Raw genomic sequence first — 25,197 nt, 5'->3', positions numbered from 1 at the left:
GGCACTGGCCTCAGCTGGAAAGTTCTGGGCCTTTTCCCTCTGCAAAAGAAATACAGCAGAGGCAGACTGCAGCCCCTCTGCGGAGCAGAGATTGCTTTTCTGAGATGGCATGTGAGGCCCCCCTGCCTTTCAGCCTGAGGTTTGGGCAAAGAGCATTTTCTCAGCTGGACCTGCTTTAGTTAATAAAATGTCTTTGTGGAAGCCAGCCCTTCCTACGTGGATTTTAATTGAGCCAGGGTGAGTTTTCTGAAGGGAGGAGAGTGCCTGGCACTTAGCTCAGGATTTATAAAAGCCTTATCAAAACAGACCTGCTTGGGCATGCCTTGCAAAAGGGGGGATGTGAAATGAGGGGGAAACCCTTGAAGTCTGAAATGCCTGCCCAAGTTCTTTCCAAGACAACAGAGAGGGGCTGTTTCTCTGGGCGGTCCTGAGAAGGTGGGCTGCAGGTCTAAAGTCCAGAGCGGGTGACATCACCCCCGTCACGGCGGAGAAGGGAGGAATGTCATTAATGACCGGGGCCTGGCCAGGCCGCTGATGAAGTGTGCCCGCCCCCGGGAACATGGCACTGAACGGAAAGCTCCCGGGAAAGTGTAAATAGAGAAACGCTCGTCAATAGGGCATTGACTTTAAATCTCTGGCCCTGGCCAAGGGCCCCGCGCGGCCCCTCAGCCTTCAAGGGGAAGTTTCCATTAGAGTTTCAAGTTGAGTGAAATAAAGGAGGAAATCAGCTTTTCAGGCTCTGCCTGCGGGCAGGGGTGTGGGGCTCAATAACAAGAGGTGAAGCTCTTTGGGGGGTGGATCGGGATGAGGGGCCTTTGCTGGTTGGTCTGGGAGGCAGCAAGGAAGGCGGCTGTCTCCACCCACCCTGTCCCCTTGCAAGGATGCGGGCCTCACGAGAGCAGTCTGTTTCTGAGGGGCGATTATCTGAAATCTATTTCTGGTTACTTCTCTGCAGATCTCTCCTTCTCCTTTTGGCGAGACAGCCACCAGGCGCTGCTCTCTGTCATAGGCCGCAGGGGAGTGTGTGGTGGGGGAGGGACTCTGCAGATCACAAGCTTAATCTGGAATGTCCTTGTCTTCAGAACAGAGGTGGGCAGCCTCTGGTGCAGCAAAGAAGCCAGATAAGTGGGCGGTGAGGTCACCAGGCCACGGAGTACTACGCAGCCATCAAAGAGGAGTTGAGCCCCAAGGCGAGGTGTGCGTGTCAGGAAGATGCAACGCGTCGTCCTGTCTGATTTCACTGATGTGCTGTCGCTGAGCAGGGGAGCCGGTCTGTCGTGAGAGGAGACAGGCTGGCGGGTGCCCCTGGCTAGGTGGGGCCCCAGGGAGCCGCGGGGGGCTGGCCTCGATCCTGGGCTCATCTCTAGGTAAACAGCCCGAGATGGTGATTTAATGTACGCGTTTTCGCTGCATTTCTGTGACGCCTCCATTTGAATCCCGGCTCTGACGCTGATTTGTTTGGTGACAGGGAATCCCTGCACCTCCGTTTCTGCGTCTGTAACACAGCGGATTTAACCACCTCTCCCTAACCTTGTCAGTGCAGTGAGGGGGGACAGGCCGAGGCCATGGCCCAGCAAGCATCTGCTATTTGAAGGAATAAAAACGGGCAGGCCTCCGGGCTTCTTGACGACAGGAGGGCTCCCCGAATGACTTTAACCCCGAAGACCGGTTCTTCCCGTCTCCACGGGGTGATGGAGACAAGACTCACATCTGCCAGATGTCTGGGCACCGCCGCTGTGTCTGAAAACTGACCTGGAGGCGTGTGGGCTGCAGATTCCATACATTTCTCTCGCTTCTTCCAAAAGAGTACGTGTCCCCGTGTGAGTGCGGCCAGACCAGCCCGTGGCCTGCAAATGGTCCCGGCCCCGTGTCCCCGGCGCCCGGCCTCATGGCAGGCTGCCTGGGAAGCAGGCCAGAGCCCTCCTTTCTGTCCTGTCTGCTGAGGAAGGCCACTGTCTCAGCCGGGGCACGGTCAGCAGAGAGCTCAGAGTGGCTTGTCCAGTGGTTCCACGTTGACAGGACTGGAGGGCAGGCCGCTTGCCGCCCTGGCCAGACCTGACTTATCTGGATGGAATTTCTTGCTTCACGCCCTGCGTCTGTGTGTCTCGTCCCGAGTGACTGGGGACAACCTGGTTCTCCATGATTGCTAACACACATGCGCCGCTGGCTGGGAGCCCAGGGACCCCTCCGGGGTGCCGGTGGTGGGGGGCTGTGTGTCAGGGCCTGGAGGGCTCTTTGGAAAGTTTTCTGAGTGTTGCATTTATTACTTGAAAGCAATCTGTCACTTTGCAGAGGGCTTGCTTCTAGGTGGTGCCGGCACCAGATGCAAAATCCATCCCCCTCCTGCCCCTCTGTGATCCTTGCAGTCCCGATGTGCGCGCTCAGAGCGGTGGGGGTGGCGGCCGTGGGGTCCCTCCCGCCTTCTCCCCGATGCTCTGGGCGTGTTCGCGGAGCCAGGTTGTGGCATCCTTAATGCTGTCATAGCAACCGACTGTGATGTCTCAGACCCAGAGCCCGGGACTCCGCCACCCCGGGGGCGGCAGTGGGTCCGGGCCCCAGACGGGCGTGGGGGGAGCTCCGGGGCCCTGCGGCGGTCTGGCAGTGTCTCCCCAGCCAGGCCTGGCTCCTCGCCTCCGAGTCCTGTACGCCCGAAAGCAGGGTTTCATGTGCCCCCCCCCAGCCCGAGAGGACAGATGCCTCGTGGAGATGCTGGAGCTGGGTTTCTATTTTGGTCTTTCTGTTCTGCTTCCTGAAAATTCTCCCGCCTGTAGTTTTGGGCAGAGGAGATGCCCTCCCGCCTTTCCTTCATGCCGAAGCGTGTGGTGGCTGGTGGGTTGGTGCTGAACAGCCACCTCAGACTTGGCTGTGTGTCTCTGGGGTGGGCAGCAGGCCCGCCAGAGGCTCTAGGGGAGAGGCGCTAGCCCTGGGTGACCACCGTGCGCCTTTCAGAATCATCGTTGACTCAGTCCTGGGGCACGTGGAGGGACTGTGAACATTCCAGAACATTCCATGTGCTTTCGTTGTCAGGGGCAGCCCGCCCTCCCGAGAGGTTCCCATTCTGGGGACACCCCACTCCCCCCTGCTGGAGCTGGGGTGTCATTGTCAGCAAGTAGCCCCTTCCTTGAGAAGGGGGTACAGCCATGGTGACGGCTGCAAAGGGGCCAGGGTGCCTGAGGCTGAACCCCAGCTCTGACACAGAGACGCTGTGTGACCTTGGCAAATTAGTCACCCTCTCTGAGCCTCCTTTCTCCGATTGTAAACGAGGCAACTGTTGCCTGCTTCATAGTGCTCCTGTGACACAGCATGAACTGGCTCCATGCAGAGTGGTTCTCGGTATGAAGTGAACGGTGTGGCTGTGTCAGCTGTTACCATTTCTGTCACAGCAAGTGCTCAGTGAGTCATTAACACTTTAGTACGATTTGATCAGCCCCCAGGTACCCTGGAGAAAAGACTGCCCAGCAGGGCTCAGGGGCCATGGGAGGCACATTGGACCCATCCACCTACTTTTGAAGCCCAGCGAGCTCTGCACTGACCAATCCATTTTATTGTGGGGAAACTGTTCTCTTTTTTAAAAATGCTTTTGAAGGATTGGGGGTTAGTATGGGTCTCACTGCTATTACGGAAAGGTGGGCTTCTAACTTAAAAGGTCACTCTGCAAGTGTAGGGTGACAGGGCCAGAGGATGGCTTTGTGTGGATGGGGTGAAGCGTTCCCACCAAGCTCGTCACTGTGCTGGGACTTGAGCCCCCCAGGTCACAGGGAAGGGGCCGGGGCTGGGCCTCCCCTAAGCCAGTGTAGCTCTCGGTGCAGACCCCTCACAGGGGTGGAGCTGGGGTGGCCTCCCAGCTGCCTTGCCCTGCTGTCAGAGCCTGGCCAGAGACCTCCCGAAATATTGCTGGGGCCTAGCTGTTGTTGGGGTGAGCTGGGGGCGGATGAAGGGAGTGGGAGGCTGTCCCTAAGCTTCTGACATCTGCGTAGAGACGCCTCACCCTCCAGGGAAGGAGGGGAGCCAGGCTTCTTTACTAGATCCTTCCAGGGTTGGGGCCTGACGTGGGGGTGATGGTGCTCCAGGGCCTGGTGGGCCCTCCTGGGGGCAGCCGTGCCAGTGGGCGCTGCACAGGGCAGGGTGGTCCCCAGTGGGGGCATGTCCACCTCGCTGGGGGTTTGGCAGTAGCCGGAGACCTTTCTGCCGTCACAGCGGGGCTGGCGGCGGGGATGCTCCCTCGGGCAGCTAGAGGGTAGGTGCTGGGGACACTGCTGAGCCCCTCGCCCCCCTCCCTGTAGTCCCCACATCAGTGGTTCTGGGGTGGAGAAGCGTTGGCTGGGGGCTCCGTGTGCCTCAGGGCTGTCTGTGCTGGGCCTTAGGCCTCAGGCAGGTGAGCTCATGTCTTTGCCAGTCAGTGTTCTCATCTGCAAAAGGCGTGGAGCAGGCCGCCTCCCCTGTCCTGCGAGCAGAGAACTAGTCAGCTATGACCCGGGACCTTCTTAGAAGGGCGCCGGCACACGGTCTCGGCGATGGTCGCCGCCGCGGCTGTTGCCGTCAGTGCTAGTCTAGCATTGATGGCCCGACCCGACTCGGTAGATTCTGGGAACACTGGAGGAAAGCTGCCCCCTAGCCTGAGGGGTCAGGGAGTCAGGCAGAGGCAGCCCACCCAAGTGAAATCTTTTTTTTTTTTTTTTAAGATTGATTTATTTGTGCATACAGAACTGGGGTACAGGCCAGATGTGCTGGGGCGGTGAGAGGCTTCACCAGAGACAGAGTGGGGAGCAGAACAGGCAGATCATCCAAGAACACTGCTGGGGGGGCAGCGGGCGGGGCAGGAGAGGTCAGCTGCTGCACCATGTGGGTCACCTCCGGGGCCAGGGATTGAACTCGTGCTGATGTGGTTGCGCCAGCTTGCAGTGCTGTGCCCTAACCCGCTGCGCCACCAGGGAGGGTCCCCAGATAAAATCTTCTTGGACAAATGTGTGTGGTGAGTAGAGGTGGGGACAGGCAGTCTGGACGGGAGTTCTGGGCAAAGGAAGCAGCATGTGCAAAGGCACGAGGCCCAGAGGCCCCCTGTGGCAGGTAAGGGGGTGAAGTGACCCACGTTGTCATCATTAGGCTTCTTTGTGAACTTGGGGCAAAGAGTGGAGCCTCGGGATCCTTGATGCCTTCCCGGCTGACACTTGCGATTCCGTCCCCCACTCCAGCCTTGAGCACAGTAGTCTTCCTGGGGTTGTGGAGATGCTTCTGATTATTGCGCTGTTTGCAGGGTGCAGAACTGCAGAGCATTTGGTAGCACTCAGTGGACTCTGCCGTCCAAGTGCTCATGTAGGGTGGCGCCTCCATACGGGAAGAGCTTCGAGAGGGGAGAAAGAGTTGGCCCTGGTCCTGAACCCTGACCAACCACTGTAGCTCGCTTGAACTTACTGCCTTTTCTTCTCACTGCATATTTTTACTCTACTTTCTATTTATGGGGGTGACGTTTATTTTCCATTTGTGGTGGTGGAGTAAAATTTCCCTTAAAAATTCAAATATATGAATGAATCTAAATAGAAATGTTAAGTCATGACGACTTACAGTGATGCATGGATAGCTCATGCATGGGAGGGGTCAGAACAGCAAGGTTTCTGGAAATTCTTTTGAGAAAACGTGGTTCTGAGAGGAAGCTCAGTTCGCTCCCCGAGATGCAGGCATCGGGGTGCCACCAGGGAGGGTGCCGGGTGTGTAGGGAGCACTGGGCAGAATCCCGGCCGCCTAAAGAAATACTCGCGTGTGAGCTGTTTGTGAGATTCGCTGTCAACCACCCCGCGAACTGGGAAGACAACCATGAAATGCCTTCGTAGTCCCTGTGTGCGGTGCGACTTTCAAAATCTTGGGGAGGAAAACAGACATTCTGCTTGGCGTAACTAAAACCAGTGTAAATACTTCCAGGCGTTCGTGGAGCAAACCGGATCGTGGGTTCCTCATGCTTCAGGGCGTGTGTGGGGTGCGCCCCTGTGGCCGAGTTCCTGTGCCTGTTCTGTGGGCCCGAGGGCGTGTTTCCGACAAGGCCAGAATGTTTGCTAGGGGACTGTGTTTTGTTTGATGGTTGGAGGGACCGAGGCTTACTATTAGATGTGGATTTGACGTTGGTTCTTCCTTAGGCTGCAAACCTGTGCTGCCGTGCCTGCCAGCACGGCACGTGCGTGCCTGGGTGTGCTGCAGGTTTGCACACGCGTTTATGTTGCACTACAGCTTCACTAGGACATCAGACTTCAGCTAGAAAAATCAGAAGACTTCAGAGCCGGAAGCAGCCAGAGAGGGATCCAGTTTAACCGCCCACCTGCTGTCGTGAGAACGCCCTGGTGGGCGGGGGACTTCCCCAAGGTCACACAGCCCATCAGAGGCAGAGGAAGACTACATGTCAGTTTCCTCCTCCTAAACCAGGTGTCACCACTGTATGCCAGGCGATGCCACTGCCCACCCCCTTTAGATGTCAGCGTATCTTTGGGCAGTTGTGTTTTTCTCTGCATAATAGAGAAATCAGAGGCTTCTTTCTGCCAAGCCCCTGTGCTGATTACTTAGTGCTCAGTTCCCCTTCTGGAGAACATCATGGTTACCCGTAACTTCTAGAGACAGCACCACGTGGGCACACACTCTCCCCTGCTTCTATGCTCACAGACTGTGTCCTGCTTTTCTCCTTTAACACTGTCTCTTGCTGGTCATTCCGCCTCAACTTGGGAGTCACTTCGCCAGCCCTTTCGGTATCGGTCTCGCGTCCCCTGACTTGAATGAGCCAAGATGACGTCACGTGAGTCCAGGCGATGGGCGTGAGGTGGCGTGCAGTCTCTTAGGGTCACACATGGGCAGAACTAACCAAGCTGTGTGTGCTCTATCTCGTATGTAGGAAGTGTATCCGCTGGGACAACTTCTAGAAGCTACATTGCTTGGTTCCAAGGATACATGGGTCTGGAATTTTGATAGATTTTACCAAATGCAGATATTAGCATCTTTGAACCATCACTTTCTCCCTTGATTTGGTCTATCAACATGTAGTTTTGAGGCAGGTCCTGGCCAGGTCCTGGGGACACAGGGAAGGGAAAGTCCTCGTGGAAGTTACTGATTACGGGAATGAGGCTGGAGGGGGGTGGGGAGAGGCAGGCACTGAACAGATGTCTTCAGAGTTATTTCACTGCCTGAAGTGAGTTGGGGCTGACCTAGTCTTAGAAGTCAGGCAGCCTCTGGGAGCACTGAGCGCACCGTATCTCTGCAAAATGAGTGGTTTCAGTGGCGTAGAGAAGCGGGCAGAGTCTGGGTAGGGGAGGAGTTGTTGAGGTATCTGCAACAGCCGTGCAAAGGTCCTGAGGTGGAAGGGAGCTCCTGTGTCTCCTAAGAACAGCAAGACAGCCAGCTTGAATGGAGTGTGTCCAGAGAGGTGGCAGGAGAAAAGGGAGGCGGGTGGGCAGGCAAAGCCCTCCCGCAGTGGCCCTCCTGAGGTCGCTTGTTTCCCCCCCTGGGCTGGGGTACCAGCCAACAGTTCCCCCAGGATGGCCTGAAAATGGCACCAAGGAGCTTTCATAGCTCCCTAAGGCAGGCCAGCCACGCTGCCGTAGGGGGAAGTCTCCTTTCTGGCTGGCAGGCCCTTGTACATACGTCTCTTCGTACTTGTTGGCTCAGTCAATCAACAAATGTTTCTAGACAGCCTGTGTTAGGCACTTGGGACACAGTCTCAGCCCCGGTGGAGCACGCTGTCTGCGGTCTGCGTCGCAAACTTCTGTGAAGGGCCGGGTAGTGAGTGTTTTAGGCTGTCGTCTCTGTTGCGACTACCAGCTCTTGCTTCTGTAGTGCAATAGCAAGCCATGGGCCGGAGGTGAGCAAACATGTGTGGCTGGGTTGCAATAAAACTTTATTGACAAACTCAAACTGTGATTTGGCCCCTGGCAGTAATTTGCCTGTCCCTGATCTAGCAGAATGAGATCCTTTAAATAGATGAACATCTGATGTGGTGTCTTAGAGTAGTAACAAAAGAGGCAGCAAATGACACAGGAGTGGGTGGAGGATGATCTTTCTGATGGGCCAAAAGGCAGTGTTCACTGAACTGAAGGAACTAAGGGGAGCAGTCATGTGGAGTGTTGGGGGGTTTCCAGGCAGATGGCGCAGCACACTCAAGAACTCTGGTGCAGGAAGAACAATGAGGCTGTGTGGGGCTATTGCTAAATCACCTTGGAAAAAAGTGGGGGAGGGCAGACATGTTGGGGCCCAGGGACAGTATGTTAAGGACTTGAGATCCCACCTGGGAAAGGCTTTCAAGCAGGTGCCCCCCACGAGCCTTCCAGGAGATTGCTGTGCAGAGAACAGGGTGAGGATTGAAATGAGGGGACCAGGGCTGGGGTGACTGCCGCGTGCAGGTGGTTGTGGTCGAGTGAGCAGCACAAGAATTTGGTTTGTACTTTGAGAGTGGAACTGTCAGGATTCCAGGGTGGCTTAGCTATGAGGCCTGGCAACGTGGAGGAGGAGTGGGGTGAGGGGTGGTGGGAATGAATAGCTAGACCCTTTGCTCATCCACAGAAACCCCCATGCAGCCCCGTGAGCCCTGCCCAGCAGCGGGGTTCCATGTACTTGAGAAGACTTTAGATGACAGTGCAGGGCTGACCATGTCTTTAGGTGGTTAAACAGTGCTTTCCTTGGGGGGGCGGCTGGGGAAACTTGGGGTCACAGCACAAACCGGCGCTTCCCCTTCCCCTGGTTTTATAATGTGGGAGACTGTATAGCCAGACCCTGGCTTTGGGGGTCAAGTGGCTTGTTTGTGGGGATCTCGCCTCCTGTGAGTTCTGTATCTTCTGGTGAATCTCTTTCCCTCCCAGGACCTCACTTTCCTTATCCATGAAGTGAAACCTGAGCTGAGGCCTAAGCTACTTCTTACCCTGGGGCCTTCCAAACGCCTGGGGTTGAAAGTCGGGCTCCGGGTGCCGGCAGGCTCCCTGCTTGCAGTCCGGGGTCCCACAGCTGCAGGGTGGGCGAGGAGGCCCATCTAGACCCGTGTTTTCCGGACTCTTGCCCCACTCGTGTGCAGGAATCTGCCTAGTGAGTTGTGACTGGCGTTTAAACAAAAAGTCCCCCCTCTCCTCACTCCTCACCCCCAAAGATAGGAGCACCTGCTGGCGGCCAAATACGGTGCGGTGAGGCCTTCAGTCGCCAGCGAACAGGGGCCGTGAACTGACATAAATGCTTCCCGGGTTTGGGCCCCCCACCCCCCCTCCGCCCGTCTCCCGCCTCCTGCACCAATCCTTCGGCTCCGGTGTCTCTCTGCAGGGAACCTGGGGTGAAGTCGTGTCCTCCCCTGGCAGTGAGGAGAGGAGGTTCCAGCTTGGGGCCTGGCGGGTTGGGGATTAACAGAAAAAGGACAGGAGACAAAAGCCGGCCTGGGATTGTTCTGCATCGGGAATTTTGTTTTAGAGGCTTAAAAAGACCCCTCCTTCCCCCCTTCTCTTTCCAGAAGAACCGAATGCGCATAAGGTCGCCAGCCCACCCTCTGGACTCGCATACCATGATGATGTCCTGGACTATGGCCTCAAGCCATACAGCCCCCATCCCAGTCTCCCTGGCGAGCCCCCCAGCAGATTCGGAGAGCCGGATAGGGGAGGGCCCCAGAACTTTCTGAGCCCGGTCAAGCCCGCCGGGGCCTCGGGCCTGAGCCCTCGCATCGAGATCACTCCGTCCCACGAACTGATGCAGGCAGGGGGACCCCTCCGCGTCAGAGACGCTGGCCTGCTGGGGGAGCAGCCGCCCGTGCCCGGGGTGGCCGCCAGCCCGAGGTTCACCCTGCCCGTGCCTGGCTTGGAGAGCTACCGCGAGCCGCTTTGCTTGAGCCCGGCTAGCAGCGGTTCCTCCGCCAGCTTCATTTCCGACACCTTCTCCCCCTGCACCTCGCCCTGCGTCTCGCCCAATAACGGCGGGCCCGACGACCTGTGTCCCCAGTTTCAAAACATCCCTGCTCATTATTCCCCCAGAACCTCGCCAATAATGTCACCTCGAACCAGCCTCACTGAGGACAGCTGCCTGGGCCGCCACTCGCCCGTGCCCCGTCCGGCCTCCCGCTCCTCGTCGCCCGGTGCCAAGCGGAGGCATTCGTGTGCTGGGGCCGTGGTCGCCCCGCTGCCCGGAGCCTCACCCCAGCGCTCCCGGAGCCCCTCGCCGCAGCCCCGGGAGGACGGCGCCCCTGCTGGGTACCCCCCCTCAGCTGGCTCTGCGGTCCTCATGGATGCCCTCAACAGCCTGGCGGCTGACTCGCCGTGCGGGATCCCCCCCAAGATGTGGAAGACAAGCCCAGACCCGACGCCAGTGTCTGCCGCCGCCCCCCCGAAGGCCGGCCTGCATCGCCACCTCTACCCGACCGTGGAGTTCCTGGGGCCCTGCGAGCAGGACGAGAGGCGGAACTCAGCCCCCGAGTCCATCTTGCTGGTGCCGCCCACTTGGCCCAAGCAGCTGGTGCCCACCATTCCCATCTTCAGGTGAGTCCACGTGGGCAGCCATTTATCCCAAGCAGGTTTAGTCCCGCAGGTCTCCTGGGATTTAGAGTGGGTGGGTGGGTGGTGGTGGCAGGGAAAACGGAAGTGAATCCTGATCTTTGCTTACTGTGAGACCTGAGAAGAAAGGTTAATTTTCTGCAGACATTTTCAGAGCCACTCATCTGTGAGATGGGCACACAGGTCCCTGGCTTGTGGCCATCCTGAGGTTGCCGTCAGGGGTGCATGCAGTTACTCATAGGGCACCTGGCTCTAAGTGATGGGTTTGATAGGTTTTATCAAGCACCTACTCTGTGCCAGGTACTTTATAGGTGTTAGGGAGATAGTGGTGAACAAAATGGGCAAGCCTTTCTGCCTTCTCAGAGCTGAAGTTCTGACAAGTCCAAAGTGAGCCTTTATCTCACTGCAAAGGGAGTCAACATAGTACTGCAATCAGTGATAGCGCGACTCTTACAAACATGTAAACCATCATCCTCAAGGAGTTTCAAATCCCGGTAAGCTGGAGAGGTGCAGCATGTAGACTTTGGGGTCCTGGCTCTGATACTCCCTGGCTGTGTGATTGTGGACACTTTGGTGCTACCATCTTGCTGTGCCCCTGACAGACATCACCAATCAATGAGGGATTTGTTTCTCCTTGAGCATCTTTTTGATGCTGTGCTCAGAGCAGACATTACTAATCAATCAGGATCTGCTTTCTCACTGGGCACCTATCAGAACCTTGGGTCATTGCTGTGAGGTGAGGAAAATAATAATACCTGCCTGATGGTGGTTTTTTCAAGGATTAGGTGAGATGATATATGTCAAACTCTTGACATAGAGCGTGGGTGCCGTGCAGGAAAGGGGCAGCTGTCATTACTATAAGGGAGTCTTCTTATAGGGGAATCACTATAGAAAGTGCTACTTCATTGCCAAGCCTTGTGTTAGAGATTGGCTTCCCAGTGACTTTCCTGTTATATGGTCTGATCAGTGATACCAGCATTTAAACCACGTGTGATGTGCAAGGCACAAGTCAAGTACTCTGTATGGTTGATTTAATTTATTCTCAAATAAGCATGGTTGGTGTTACTGTTACCTTTCTCTTAGTGACCAGAAGAGCGAGGCACACAGAAAGGCTGGGTAGATGTTATCTCCTCTAGTCTCTGAATAAGTGTAAGACTCTGAAGCCCTATACATCATCTCCCAGTTGTTTTCAACATGTTTGCTTTTAGCAAATGGAAACCTCTTTTTTTCACATAAAATAATGAATTGAACACCAGAGCAGAGCATGGGTGAGCCTCTGTGGTTGATGTGGGGCTGAGAATAGGCAGGGCCTTTCCCGTCAGGCTTTGTTTACTCCACATGGGGCCAAACTGGATGGTATGGAGTGTCCCATCTGGCCTTTCCTCCAGAACAGGTCTCAGCACTCTCAGCCTTTGCAGGTCAGCAGATGTCCCTTACACAGCTTCTGGCTTCCCTGAGGTGTAGCGATACCTTGGTCCAGGGCCTGCCTACTCAGCTGGGGGTGGACTGTGCAGTCACACAAAGGCCCGTTGGCCACTGAGCACTGAGTTCCGTGACCAGTTTCACAGAGCCACCGTGGGAGCGGTGGCACCCCAGGACCTCTGAGGGAGTCTGGGCTCTGAGAAGGGAAGTGACAAGCTCACAGTCACCCAACAGCAGGGACTGGGCTGCTCCATCTGTTGCAGCCCTGTCTCCCAAATGGGATTCATTTTTAATGGTTGGGAGTGGAGATGAACATTGATATAAAACAGAGTTGTGAGGCATTTATCTGCGACTTTATTGCTTATAAAATCCTCCCTTTCCTTCCTGTGATTTGATTCAAAAGGTTCTGAAGGCGATAGAGTCCTTTAGTTCCGTTCTGTGCTAAATGACGTATTAACGTGCATTTTTTTTAAGAGTGCGAGGATGGAGCCTTTAGGAGTGTCATGGATAATGTTTCTCTTGGGTGTGCCAAAAACTGCAGAGAGAACACACATGCAGATTAGGCTCTGATGGCCTCATTCTTGAGACGGCATTTTAGTGGTCAAAGACTTATCCCAGGACCAAACGAGATTAAAACTTGGTACTCAGAGATAGTTCACTGAATGTTTTGATGCTTCAAAAGATAATCAGGGTGAAGTGAATTTCTTTATGAGCCTGATTTTGCAAATTTTTAAATATTTCAATTTGTGTTCATGATGACAGTGTATCTGGGCTGCAGGCAGAAGTTTGAGGGTTTCTTGGCACTGTAATTATGGTAGAAGTGCAGGCCCTTGGGTCTCCCGAGACTTCAGGATAAGAAAGGCTGCAGGAGGCAGCCTGGCTAGAAGGGGTGGCAGTCGCTTGCTTGTAAAGCGATGATATAATTATGCGCTGGATTGATGTCCTGGCTGGACTCCAGAATCGATGGAGGTTGAGGGGTGCTATCCTCACCCCAGTCAGCTGTGTAGGACAAGGAATAGGGTTGGTTGCATCACAAGTGCTGAACTAATTCTAGTTCCTGCAGTGTCTACCTCACTGTGGTCTCGCCTTCTGAGGTTTCAGCTACCCGTGGTCAACTGTGGTCTGAAAATAATTACGTACCATGAGATATTTTCAGAGGTGAGGTCCCATTCACTTCACTTTTATTAGATATGTTGTTGTTGCTTTTTTATGCTTATTGTTGCTTATCTCTTACTGTGCCTTACTTACCAATCCAACTATCATTGTTAGATATGTCCAGGAAGAAAAATAGTATAGTGTTTGGCACTATATATGGTTTTAAGCATCTGCTAGGGGTCTTGCAGATAAGGGGGGATTATTATGTCAGCTTCTAGTAGCCTAGGCGTAATGGGGAAGAATGTCCTTGCCACTAATGCAAAGAATTGGGTTAATGATTTCCACCATATGTGAAAAATCAGGACATAGTGAGACAAATACATGATTTGCTACTTCAGGAGTTCTTTGAAATAAAACTGCTCCCTCACTCACTCGCTCGTCCATTCTGCTACCCTTTCACCTACGTATTCACTGAATATTCACTTAGAACTTGTTAACTGCCCCACTCATGGCTCAGAGTGATTCTACAAGTGATCTCTTTTCTTGAACCTATTTTAAATAATGTTCTAAAACAAGAGGCAGTGTTGAGGTGAAACTCTGAAGGAGTAGAATAGGGGGACGTCAAAGCCTCAATCAGTTCTTAAATGACATAATTAAAACCTCATATTTACTACCTGAAGTAGCAAGGCTGAGCCGTGTGTGCTAGGCTGGGACTAAGAAATGAAACTTGATTATGTTCTTAAGGACCTTACAGCTTCATATATATATATTAAATATTCAAACTAAGCCAGAGAGTCTGAAGGAAATATCTATTCATTTGAAATAGACCACATGTTGCAGGAAAACAAATACCTATGATTAATACTTAATAAGCATTTATTACGCTGATCTCTCTACATGGTCTTAGTATCCCCCACTGCACAGTTGAGGGAAGGAAGCCCTAGGGATATGGTGGCATTTGCTCAAAATAATACAGGTAGGTAGAGGTGGGGCTGGGGTTGGGACTTGAACTTGGTTGGATCATGTTCTTGACTGTTGCTCTTCATTTAATATTAAGGTCTGAGTGACTTGGCTCATCCATCCCAAAGCCAGACACCTCTCTGCTGCCAGTGTTTTACATTTGACCTGATAAGTAAGACTTGATAAACAACAAATGATCTCTCCCTAAAATTTACTATTCACTGAGGTCATCAGACACAGAAATAGCTGAAAAAGCACTTGGGTGTCATCTCTTGCATATGTCACATGGTTTTAGGGGACAAGAGCAAATGAGTGACACTTGGAAGTTCTCATTTCTACTTTACTCTTCCTTTTCTCTTTTGTCGTCTCTGGGAAAAGCAAGTGTTTTGGTTAAGGGTTATTTTTTTAGAGGTGCATCTCTTCAAACTTCCTGGAGGAAAATTAAATTACAGGGTTAGGCACATGCTAGAAGGAACAGATACTGAAATTAACTTTATGGATTGAGATACAAGTCACATTGTCTTCAGCAATAGGGAAGAGAGTGCAAAGAGAAAGATTTCTACTTTTGTGTGACCACAGAACATAACTTTCATAAAAGGGGCCATTTACATTTATTGTACAGGTTGATGCTGATTTGTTGTACCCTGAATACTTCTGTTTCTCCTTCAGCACCCCAGTGACTGCATCACTCCCTCCACTTGAGTGGCCACTGTCTCACCAGTCGGGCTCCTATGAGCTACGGATCGAAGTGCAGCCCAAACCGCATCACCGGGCCCATTATGAGACGGAAGGCAGCCGAGGGGCTGTCAAAGCTCCAACTGGCGGCCACCCTGTGGTTCAGGTACGGACTTGAATTCTATTCTTTTCTTTTCACTTGTCCCTAGTGACCCACTTCTGTAAGGGGCTGCTTGTTGCTTATTAGTTTGAGAAATGTGTCAATCTCTTGCCTCTCTGAGGAAAGGAAAATTCGAGATTGAATTAGTATCAGTAGCTATTCCAACTACTCAAGGGTCTTCCAAAGGATAGAAACAATACTCATGCTTCTTCTTGCCCTTCCTTTTCAGGTTAGGAAATCACTGCATTTGCAGAGTTTTAGTAGATTGTCAGGTTTCCAGAGCCATCATTTTGTGTTTAAATTTCAGTTGAGAGTTCATAGAAGAAAATCTCTATGAACTTTTGTAAAGTAGAGTACAAAAAAACTAAAACTTCACATCGTTAAATTGTCTGCAATAGCCGTTGTTAGCATGTTGATAGCATGCCTCTGGCCTTCATGGTTATGTTGAGTACTGTACATTATACTGATGTTATAGCATTTTGTGCTTGGATTTTTTTAACTTGACCAGAGCATTTTCTCTTGTTTTTTCCTTAATCATTGTCTTTTATGTCTGTGGCTTTTGATTTAACCTCAGAGCAAAAGAATTAGGCAGAGAAGTATGCTTTTTTCCCTCCAAAATAAGAGTTGAAATGATTTAAATTGTGTAGTCTGGTTAACCAGGAACTGCTGAGTAGTTTCTACCAACCAACTTGATGAACCAGAACCTTCAATACATTTAAATTAATTTAACTTTTTTGGTATTTGCCTTCAATTAGAAGTATTCCATGAGAATTACGTGATAAAAATCTGATGCAGTATTCATTAGAACCTTTTATAGAGTTTCTAGAAACATGGATTCTTGTCTCCTACTTACTCAGAAACTATGAAATGAGTGCGGGGTATAGCTCAGTGGTAGAGCATTTGACTGTAGAAACTATGAAATGAATAAAATGCAGACAAAAATAAAAAACAATAAACAAAAACAAAAACAAAAACAAACCCTAGAGCCCCAAACCTCCACAGGTGCTTTTGGCGTGCCCACCTGGTTAAAGATTTTTATGATAATATGAGGAGCTGAACACCTTGGCAGTTGTTTTTTCTTAATTTGATATCACAGTTACCTTGGAATCTATTTTTTTTTTGTCCATTGTTTCTGCTTTTGTTCTTTGCTTTGTATTTTCTTCCTTTTCATGTTTAGTAATTGTTGATTATGTTCTGACACTGTGATGCTATATGTGATGCTATACGCTGGGTATTGCAGATTTCGGACTTTATTTTCCTCTAAAGGCAGTTCCGTGACTGCCTGGCCGCTTCGGTCCACACTTGATCAGGGTGGAGGTCAGCAAGTCCCTGGTGTTGGCCTTCACGTTGATGGGCTTGGCCCCCAGCTTGCTCCTCTGGGGACCTAGGCGAGGCTTGGCTAGGCCAGGGCTGGGGTAGCCCTTCCTTGAGGCATGCCTGGAGCACAGACTTCTGGCTCACTTGGGGGGAAGCCCCCCCTCCTGGGCTCCTACTACAGACTAGCAGCCTGCTCAGCCTCTTAGCTTCTCTGTTCTCTTCGGCTCCTCGCCTCTGTGCTCACATAGCCAGCCCTCGGCCAAGCACTGGCTTGCCAAGCATCTTCTTCCTCTCCGATGCCTTGCCCACAGATTCCAGCTGCTTCCATGGCTCAGGAACTCTGAACTCTATGCTCTTTGTGAACTCCACCCCCTGAATGAGGTAGAAAAGCTGTTCTCAGACAGAACAGGGATGGATGTCTCCTTTCTCTCAGGGACCACAGGCTTCTGCCTGCTGTCTAATGCCTGAAAGCAGCAGACTGAGAGGCTTTTGTCCCACGTTACAGTTGTTTCTGGTTGAAGGGCTGCTCTGATACCACTTACTCTGTCCTGCCTGAGTGTTGTTTTTTGGAAAGAAGGTCACTGGTCTGAGCTCAGCTGATGTAAGCTGGGACCTGCCCGCCTCAGAGAGTGGTCTTAGTCTGGGTATCTGGCGGTATAAATATTAGTGACATTAGTCTTCAGTGGTAATATAGAGAGAGATTCTTTAAAACAAACTAGAAAACAGGGCTTTTGGAGGAGACTACAGTATTGCATTAAACCAGGCTCGGTGGGTCAATGCAAAGACTTGAACTTGAGATGACAGGGGCCAGGTTTCTTTGCTCAGTAACCCACCAGCAAGTGGACTCGTCCTGTGGCTATAGGCTGAGCACCTGCTCTTTGCCATATGCTGTGCTTGATGCTGACGTACAGTGATGGATTCAAAAGAAGTCTCAACAATAATGCAAGTGGTGAAAGCACAAAGGTGTCACGCAGCGTGAGGAACAGCGTGCTGGGTTCTGGGTGTGTGCAACTCTCTGGTGCTGGAGCACAGCAGCTTCTCAGAGCTTTGGGGACGAGACTAATGCTGAGGGCATTTTTTGCACCTGTGCAGATGCCCCAGGGCAGAGGGACTTCAGCTATGTAACTGGAAGAGGGTGGGCGGGAGAAAGACTGGGCGGGCCAGAGCATGCAGGGCCCACAGAGCATGGGGGAGAGTTTTAACTTTTCTCCTGGGATATGGAAAGTTGGAAAACAGTATGATTCAATTTAGGCTTTGATAAGTTCCGCTCTGATTGCTCATGGAAAGTAGGAAGTAAGATAAGGGGAAGTTGGGAGGCTCTTTTCTTGGCCGCTTAGTTTTTAGAGCTGTGGTGTCTTGATTTTCTGACCATGTTTGCTGAGCGCTCTCTGTGGTTCTAGACTCTGGCGCTTGCCCTTTAACGAGATGATAATAGCGCATGAACGCTGGCCAGCACCCAGCCGGGCGGGCCCTGGTCCCTACTCAGGCTGATTTACTTCGCCTGAGAAGTGGAGGTCAAGGAGCTTGTTCAAGGTCGTCGCTGTTGAGTGTAGAGCCTGGTTCCACCTACACGCGGCCTCCCGGTCCTTCATGTCTGACCTACTCCGGACCCTCAGCGCTGCCTTCTCACCAGGGCAGAGCCTGGGGCAGAATCACAGACTCCTGCCCTTGGCTCCCTCCTCTGTTGCTCTGGTTGCAATTCTCCTCCCATTGGCTCAGGGGTGCCCAAACCCGGATTCTCGGGGAGCCCTTCGCTGACTGGTGGGGAAGGATGAGCCACTGTGCCAGGCTGCTCAGCTAGAAAGGCCGGGCTGGGCGGGGTGCTAGGCTCTGCTCACCCTCCCTGGGCACTGGGGCCGCAGAAAGTTCCAGAGCGGGGAACAGCCTGGATGTGCTGTGCAAAATTGCCAGAAACACTGCCTGAAGGTCACAACCTTCCCTCCCGAGGGCCCTGAGGACCTCCGCTCCTTGCTGGACCTCGAGAAAGCAGTGTGTGACTGAACTACGTGTCGCCGTGTCCCTCTGGGGGACACTGCATCTCTGATGCAGCGGGGCGTTTTTCTTAAATGAGCTCTCTGATAGTGTTCTCTCCAACAGAAACGGGCCAACCCATGAGCTCTAGCATAGAATGTCAGTTTTTTTAAACTTCTTGGAAAATGGAGAGGAGAGGGGCCCTCACACAGGCTGGTGCCTTAGCCTTTGGGGAGGCGTGAAAGCCCCTTGGAAGCCCGGATGGCTGCCCCCTGTTCCCAGAAGGGCCACCAAGCCGTGCCGCGGAGCTGCGATCGGCCTCCGGGCCGCATCTGTTTCTATTCCGGTTCTGTGCCGGCCCCTTTCTTCCTCTCAATTATCGGTCCCCACCCTTCTCTTTTTCTTATTTGCCACACTATAAAACTTCATTTTTTTTGGCACGCCTAGTGGTTTTATGCTCCTCTTTATATGAAAATAAAATGAGTATAAGACCATTTCATTCTCTTTCCTTAAATATAAAATGAAAAATCTTCAGCGTATGCATGTTCAGCTGTGGTTTCTCCCTCCTTCTCTCACTCCTTCTCCCCCACTTCCCCACCCCTCTTTCTTTTTTGAGTCACTTGGCCTTGGAAGAACGTTTGTTCCAAACCTTAAAAGCTTTTCAGATCACAGCACTCATTCATGCGGCAAGTATTTCTTTGAGGTCCTGCTGTGTGTCAGACAGTGTGCTAGGCACCTTGCTGTGGTGACGGGTGAGGTCAGCCCCTGCCCTGAAGGAGCTCAGGGGGCTCAGGGGTGGCTTGGTGAGATGAGGCGGGCCAGGGGCCAGATGGTGCGACAGCTGCACTCTAAGCAAAGCAGCGGCTGCTTACGGACTCACGACTTGGGGGTGAGTGCTCCAGCTGAAGGAACCACACCATGGGTTCCCTTGCCTGGGATGGAACTGACTAGCTGGGACCTGCAGCACAGGATAGAGCCAGCAAGGAGAGGAGAGAAGCTCAAGGAGAGGAGGGAGTCCCTCCTCTCTGCCCGCTGTCTTTGGAGGCCATGGATTCGTGCCATGCACAGAGCACAGCACGTGCAAAGGTCCTGGGGCAGGGAAGAACTTGGTGTGTCTGAGGAACAGAAGCTTCCGGTGTCACTTGGATTCAGTTTCGAGGGCTGCAGGTTGGCGGGACCAGGTTGTGCAGGACCAAGGCGACGAGTTACGAGATTTACCCCAGGCCTGGGAGGGGAGTGATGAGTTCTGAGTAGGGGGAGGGTGATGTTGATTTAATCTTTCCGTGATCACTTGGGCTTCTCTCCAGCCAGACAGCAGCGGCAGAGGACACAGGGACGTGGTCTGAAAGGCTGTGGCAGTGCCAGTGGCCACTGCAGGATGCCAGGGTTGGGAGGTGGCCGTGGCAGGTGTGGTCCTCAGGACGTGGGTGCTGTCATGGGTGTGGCAGGTGAGGGTCCCCCGGGTAGAGGGCGGTGTCAGGTGCCGAGTGGGAGGACTTGGGGAGGAAGGCGCTTTCTTGGGGGAGGGTTAGGTGTTCAGTTTGGGGTGGAGGATGTGGGAAGGTCTGGGAAGCATCCAAGTGAAGAAATCCAGCAGGTGGCTGGACGTTTGAGGCTGGAGCTGGAACAGAGCGAAGGCCCAGACTTCCTAGCTCTCAGGCTGGGGGGATCCGCCGTGCGACGTGCACCCCGACTGGGCAGCTTTGTGTGGGTTGTAAGGGTTTATGGGCCTCGTCTTCGGTAGCAGCCTGCGTTTCTCCAAAAGCAGTGGACCCAGGAGCGAGCCAAAGAGGCTGGAAAAATGGGATCATGAACGGACTGGCTCACGGGGCCAGGAATGATGGGAAGTACTGAATTGGCCGAATGCCAGGGGGCCCCGGGGAGTCGCGGGGCGCAGGACTGGGGCGGGGGCTCCCCTCAGGGTGGCAGCCACGCTTCAGACCCCTCGGCGGTGCTGTGTGGCGTGCAGCTGCACTTGCTGGATTCTGTAGTTTTGTATTTTTTTTAAATGAAGGACTAGGGATCTGATTTTAGTGGTAGAATTTCTGCTTTTAGACTTTTAGCTACTAAATTTGGGGTTAGCTTTGGCATAAGGTAAATATCCTTGTTTGTATCGGCCAGGGATCATTAAGGGCTGGGCTGCCTCAAGGTTTAGCAAACAGAAAGGGAGATAAGAGGGAGGCTGTATTTATACACGTCTAAGAGTTGTCTGGCTGGGGAGGGTGTACCTGGAGTGGCCGGTTTCTCCTGGGAGGATGTGAAGCCCGTGGCAGTAGAGCAAGTGTTTCAGTTCTTTTGACCTGTAGGAATCCGATGAGAAAAGGAACCCCTTGACTCACACGTTTTGGGGGAGCCCTGCCATATCACTTCCTTCTGTTTCCTGCCACGTGAACCTCCAGGGCGGCTTTTCGATTAGGCTTTCAGCGCTCCGTAGCTCGCAGCTTAGAGGGCCCGTGGGCACCCCTGAGAGCGGGTCCTCCAGCCGCTCCCCTGCAGGCCTGAGTGGACATTCCGGGCAGTGGACACCACGTTACACTCGTGCCCGGCCTCTCTTGCCCTTCGCTAGAATCTGATGGAGAAAGCATCCTTGCAGGGAGACAGCATCAGCGTCTGAGGGTGCCTGGGCCAGGACGCACCTCCAGAGTGGTGCTCCTGAGTCTTTCAAACAGATGTTCAGACAGATGGAAAAAACATGGGCAGTTCCTCTAGGAGAAATTCCTGGCAGATGCAGAAACCTGATCTCCATGTCTTCCCGGGGAGCCCGACTGGGCTGCACGGGGTGGGCACTAGGGCGTTGGGGGTGCACCCGCCGGGGGCACTGCCCCCCAACACAGGAGGCTGCCGACGGCTGCACAGCCTTTGCCGAGCGGGGCGCGGCCGTGGTGTTCACCTCAGGATCTGCAGCTCACTTTAAATTATGTGTGAGGAGAGGCAGAGGGGAACCAGATGGGGTTTCTCCTCCCGAGGGGGGCTGGGCCCTGACAGCCAGCGGCACTCCTGTTGGCTTTCATTTGACTAATAAACTTCGGTGCTCGCGAGGCTTTTAAGACATGGAACAGGAAGCCTGCCTCGCTGTTGCTGACTTGCCTCCATGAGGGCTGCTGTGTCTGTGACTCCAGAAGGTTCGCTCAGCCCTGCGGGTGCGGGCAGGAAGAGAGCGGGATGGGTTCTGAGGTCACGGGCTCCCTGTGCCCGCCTCTGGCTTCCTGGGGAGCTCTTCCAGGCTCTGCGTGTGCTTTTACCTAGCTCCCGGCTCTGGATTTCAGTCGCAAGCAAAACAGACCATTCTTGCCCTCAAGGAGGTGAAGTTCTGGCTGGGGGAAAAGAAATGAGAAACCTAATAAATAGGGAAATTAAATAGCATGTTGGCAGGTGCTAAGTCGTTTGAGGAAAATCACCAGGGCAATCAGGAGGTAGCACAGACCCGCCTAGAAATGACCTTGGAACCAAGGGCCAGAGAGAGAGGCGCGGATCTGGGGGCCTGGGGTCGTGCTCCTGGCTGCGGGGACAGCTGGCTGCATGCACTCTCACATGGGAGTGGAGGCTGTGGGGGACGGGCAGGTTGGAGGCCCCAGGGCAGATTTGGGCCTCGGATTTGAGGGCCTTCGATCCTCCTCAGAGAGCCAGGAGCCAGGAGGACAGGGCTCCGGCTGGACGGAGCTCCCTCTGCTCCGCTGCCTTCAGATAACGGACTGACGCTCAGCGGCCAGGGCCAGGGAGGATGGCCAGAGGCCTTGGGAAGTGCCAGGTTCCAGGTAGACCCTGAAAGGCTCGGTGGGTCTTTGAAGGAGTAGGCGAGGGGTGGTGGGAAAGCCCCGTGTCCCCTGCTGAGTGACCCAGCCTGTCCTCCCGAGTGTCCTCTGATTTTCAGAGGGGAGACATCTGCCAGGGGCGACGTTCCTTTTAAAGATGGGGTAGGGTGTCGGGGACAACTTCAGGGAGGGTCGTCCTCACCCCCGCTCATTCTCTAGGCCAGGCTCAGGATTTTAACGTTGCCTGTTCATTTAAAAACCCAAGTCCAGGCCCTCCCTGGTGGCACAAGGGATTAAAGCACAGCACTGCAATCTGGCTGTAGCAGCCTCAGTGTGAGTTCGATCCCCGCCCTGGAGGTGACCCACAGGGCGCGGCAGACCTCTCCTGACCCGCCCGCCGCTCCCCTCAGCAGTGTTCTTGGTTGATCTGCCTGTTCTGCTCCCCACTCTGTGTCTGGTGAAGCCTCTCACCGCCCCTACACCTCTGGCCTGTACCCCAGTTCTGTATGCATCAATAAATAAATCTTAGAAAAATAAAAAACCCAAGTATAACCGATCCATGTGCATCTGAGGGCCAGATGTGCCCCCCTTGGTGACCTTGGCTGAGCTGGACTGGTCATGGGTTTCTTGTGAAAGCAGAGACCCAGAGGTGTGAGCCAGGTGGAGCAGGGGGCGTGGTCGGGGCGGGGCCTCTGAGGGCCTTGGTGCCAGGCAAGGAAGGTCCCTGCACTGACAGTCACGTGCCTGTCCCCAAGTGACCCACTGAGCCAGGCTGGGCGCTGCCTCAAGCGTGGTGGGCCAGTCGGACGGCCATCCTGCAGAAGGGGCGGTGAGGCAGCCTGCCGCGGGCCCCAGCTGGCCAGTGGGGGCGGGTCTGGACCCAGCGCCTGCTGCTGGGGTCACACTGGGCCCTGGGTGCACACAGATCACTGGCTGTGATCGCTCTGTGAAAGAGTGGTGAAGTTGCTATCTTTCAGATGATTTGTTTTGTTTTTTTTTCACAACTCACCAACCTTTCAACTGCCGTTGTTCATGGACTCCGCTCCTGCCTCCTTCAAAGTAGGAGACCAGAGGTATCTGGTATATCAGCAGGGCAAAATAGCATCTGTCCAGACTTGAGCCAGGGAGGGGATCTTTTTTTAGTGCTTTTCTTGTATAAATAGATAGAATGCTACTATTACTCCTATGCACCGGTTACAGGCCCAGAGGGGTCAAGCATGGTCCCTGAGGTCACACAGGCAGTGGGCGAGCCACAGACTGACCCCCGGGGGGCGCACCCGTGAGAGAGCAAAGCAGAAACAGGCCTCACAGGTGAAGCAGCGATCTTGAATGGCCCTGAGGTCACCTCCCAGGTCGCGCCTGGGGCTCACACGGTTGCTCACGTACTTTTAAAAACTTCGGGGAATCGCTCAGTGTGCTCAGGCCGAGTCAGACTCGTGTGTCAGGCTGCGCAGCTCACCTGGCCACAGCGTCCCCCCCACCCACCTGGCTTCCTTCTCCCCTGGGTTGTGTGACAACAGCCAGAAACCCCTCCCCACTCAGAGCGACAGGCTTGGGGGTGGCGCGGAGGCTGCCGCGATGCTTCAGCAGAGCCTGGGTCCAGAGAGGGGCTCCAGGGACCCCGGGCGGCCTCAGGGGCTGAGGTACTGGCACCCAGCGGAGCAGCCCGGGGCTGGCCGGTCCTGGCTGGTTCTGGGACCCTCTGGCCTCCTGGCCCTGAGGTTGGAGATGTCACCCCAGCAGCGGCCTGGCCCTGAGCAGGGCTGTCTGGCCTCCGGGGGCCTTGGATTTCCCGGTGACCAGCTGGGCAGAACGTACTTAGCGCTTAAGACTTTCGGAGGTGCCCACCCTGCCGGCGGCCCCCCGCTCCCCGGGCCCGCCCACCCCTGGGCCCTCCCACCCGTTCTTGACCCCCCAGGTCCGCGTGTGTCCGGATCATCGTCTCCCTGAGCAGCAGCGGCTCTGCGTGTGGAAGGATGTGGCAGAGGCCGGTGCGTTTTAAATTGCCACGCAGCAATGGGGTTTCGGTTGTGTTAAACAGCATCTCTCCAACTTTCCAGATGGGCAGGGGAGCCGGCTTCGTCTTCGCCGCATCATTATCAAGCCCAAGAGACCTTTCCCTGGGAAACAGTTGCTGTTAGGGCACCCCATCTCTCTAACTTGACACCTGCTATACAGCTGTGAAACTGGTTCTACTGAACAGTTTTGGGGTCCTGCGTTAGCTGAATGTGCGGACCCACCTGGCCCCGGCTCCTGGCGTGAGCGTCTGCCAGCTGCCCCGAGTCACCCTGCTGTGCCGTGGCCCTGGGTCCGCGCCGTCACGGGCCGTTGCCCTGCGTCAGCCACATCAGCCTCGTCCACGCCTGCCCTGCAGCCACGCCCAGTCTCTGACACCTCATCCTGGCTGCAGCCACAGGTCGAGTCCTTGTGACGAGGCTGCAGGATGAGCAAAGCGTTAGGTGTTCACTGTTTCCCCATTACAGGAAATGCTGGCTGCCTGGCGGTGGACGCGAACCAGGCCAGGGAGTTCCCCTTGGTCTCATGGGGCTGCATTTGGGGGTGCAAGGAGGGGCAGCCAACAAACAGATGGTCTGCCCTCTGTCTGGAGGTAGAGAAGTTCTGAGAACGAGAGCGAAGTGTGTCTGTGGGGGGCTCCTGGGAAGTGGTGGTGAGGGGTGTGGGCGCTGGCTCGGGGCCAGTTTTCGGAAGCAGCATCACATAAGCGGAGTCCAGTGCAGAGAGAGAGGAGGCCAGTTTCTCGGGGACAGTTATTGTGGAGGCGGGGGCAGCTAGCGCGGAGGCCCGGGCCCGGGCTTCGTGTCCACCCGCAAAGGCGGCAGCAGGCTGGCGAGGGGCTGGGAGCTGGCCTTTGCTTCCCACAGGGTTCTCAGTGCCCCTCGCACGTTGGGGTCCGGCCCGGCCTCACGGGCCTGAGGGTCAGGAAAGCACCACCCACATTTGGATATTTATCAAGCGAGGTGATCTGTGTGCCAGCCATGGGCGCAGAGAGAGGCGTCTTGGCTGATGTGCTCGGAAGTCCCGACGGCCTGGCATGGCTTGGCGGGGTCATTCTTAGAAGGGAAGACGCATCTGAATGAATGAGTCTCTAGGCGACAACGCTCATCGGTCCTGGCTGCTCAGCTTGCCGATGGATGTGGGTAGCGCAGGGGCACTGACCGGCATAAGAGACACCCCTGCTCTGCTGCTTTGCTCCTTGCAGATGTGACTTTTTGTGGGCTTGCCCTCCTGCTCGGGACAACAGGTGGTGGGGATGGTGTTCTTTGGCTTCCACTGTGCCTGGACCTCCTCTTCCTCTGCCTAAATAGATCTCCTCTTCCTCTGCCTGGACCTCCTC

General features: G+C 54.3%; 1 protein-coding gene across 4 annotated transcripts in view; it reads left to right on the top strand.

Moving 5' to 3' along the window:
* Positions 1 to 25,197, top strand: part of NFATC2 (nuclear factor of activated T-cells, cytoplasmic, calcineurin-dependent 2) — a 119,605-nt gene that overhangs the window by 19,304 nt on the left and 75,104 nt on the right. For 2 of the 4 annotated variants that reach the window (XM_004687483.2, XM_004687484.2), the window contains exons 2-3: positions 9,461 to 10,475; positions 14,637 to 14,808. In XM_004687483.2, coding sequence (XP_004687540.1) covers positions 9,461 to 10,475; positions 14,637 to 14,808 — 1,187 coding nt within the window. The remainder of the gene's footprint in view (positions 1 to 9,460; positions 10,476 to 14,636; positions 14,809 to 25,197) is intronic. The other 2 variants (XM_004687485.2, XM_004687486.2) reach the window with 1 other exon arrangement.

Source organism: Condylura cristata, unplaced genomic scaffold, assembly GCF_000260355.1.
Source record: "Condylura cristata isolate star-nosed mole 26May11 unplaced genomic scaffold, ConCri1.0 scaffold00022, whole genome shotgun sequence".
NCBI classification, from domain to species: Eukaryota; Metazoa; Chordata; class Mammalia; order Eulipotyphla; family Talpidae; genus Condylura; species Condylura cristata.
Note: the sequence above shows the minus strand (reverse complement) of the source record. Positions and strands in the feature narration are given on the sequence as shown.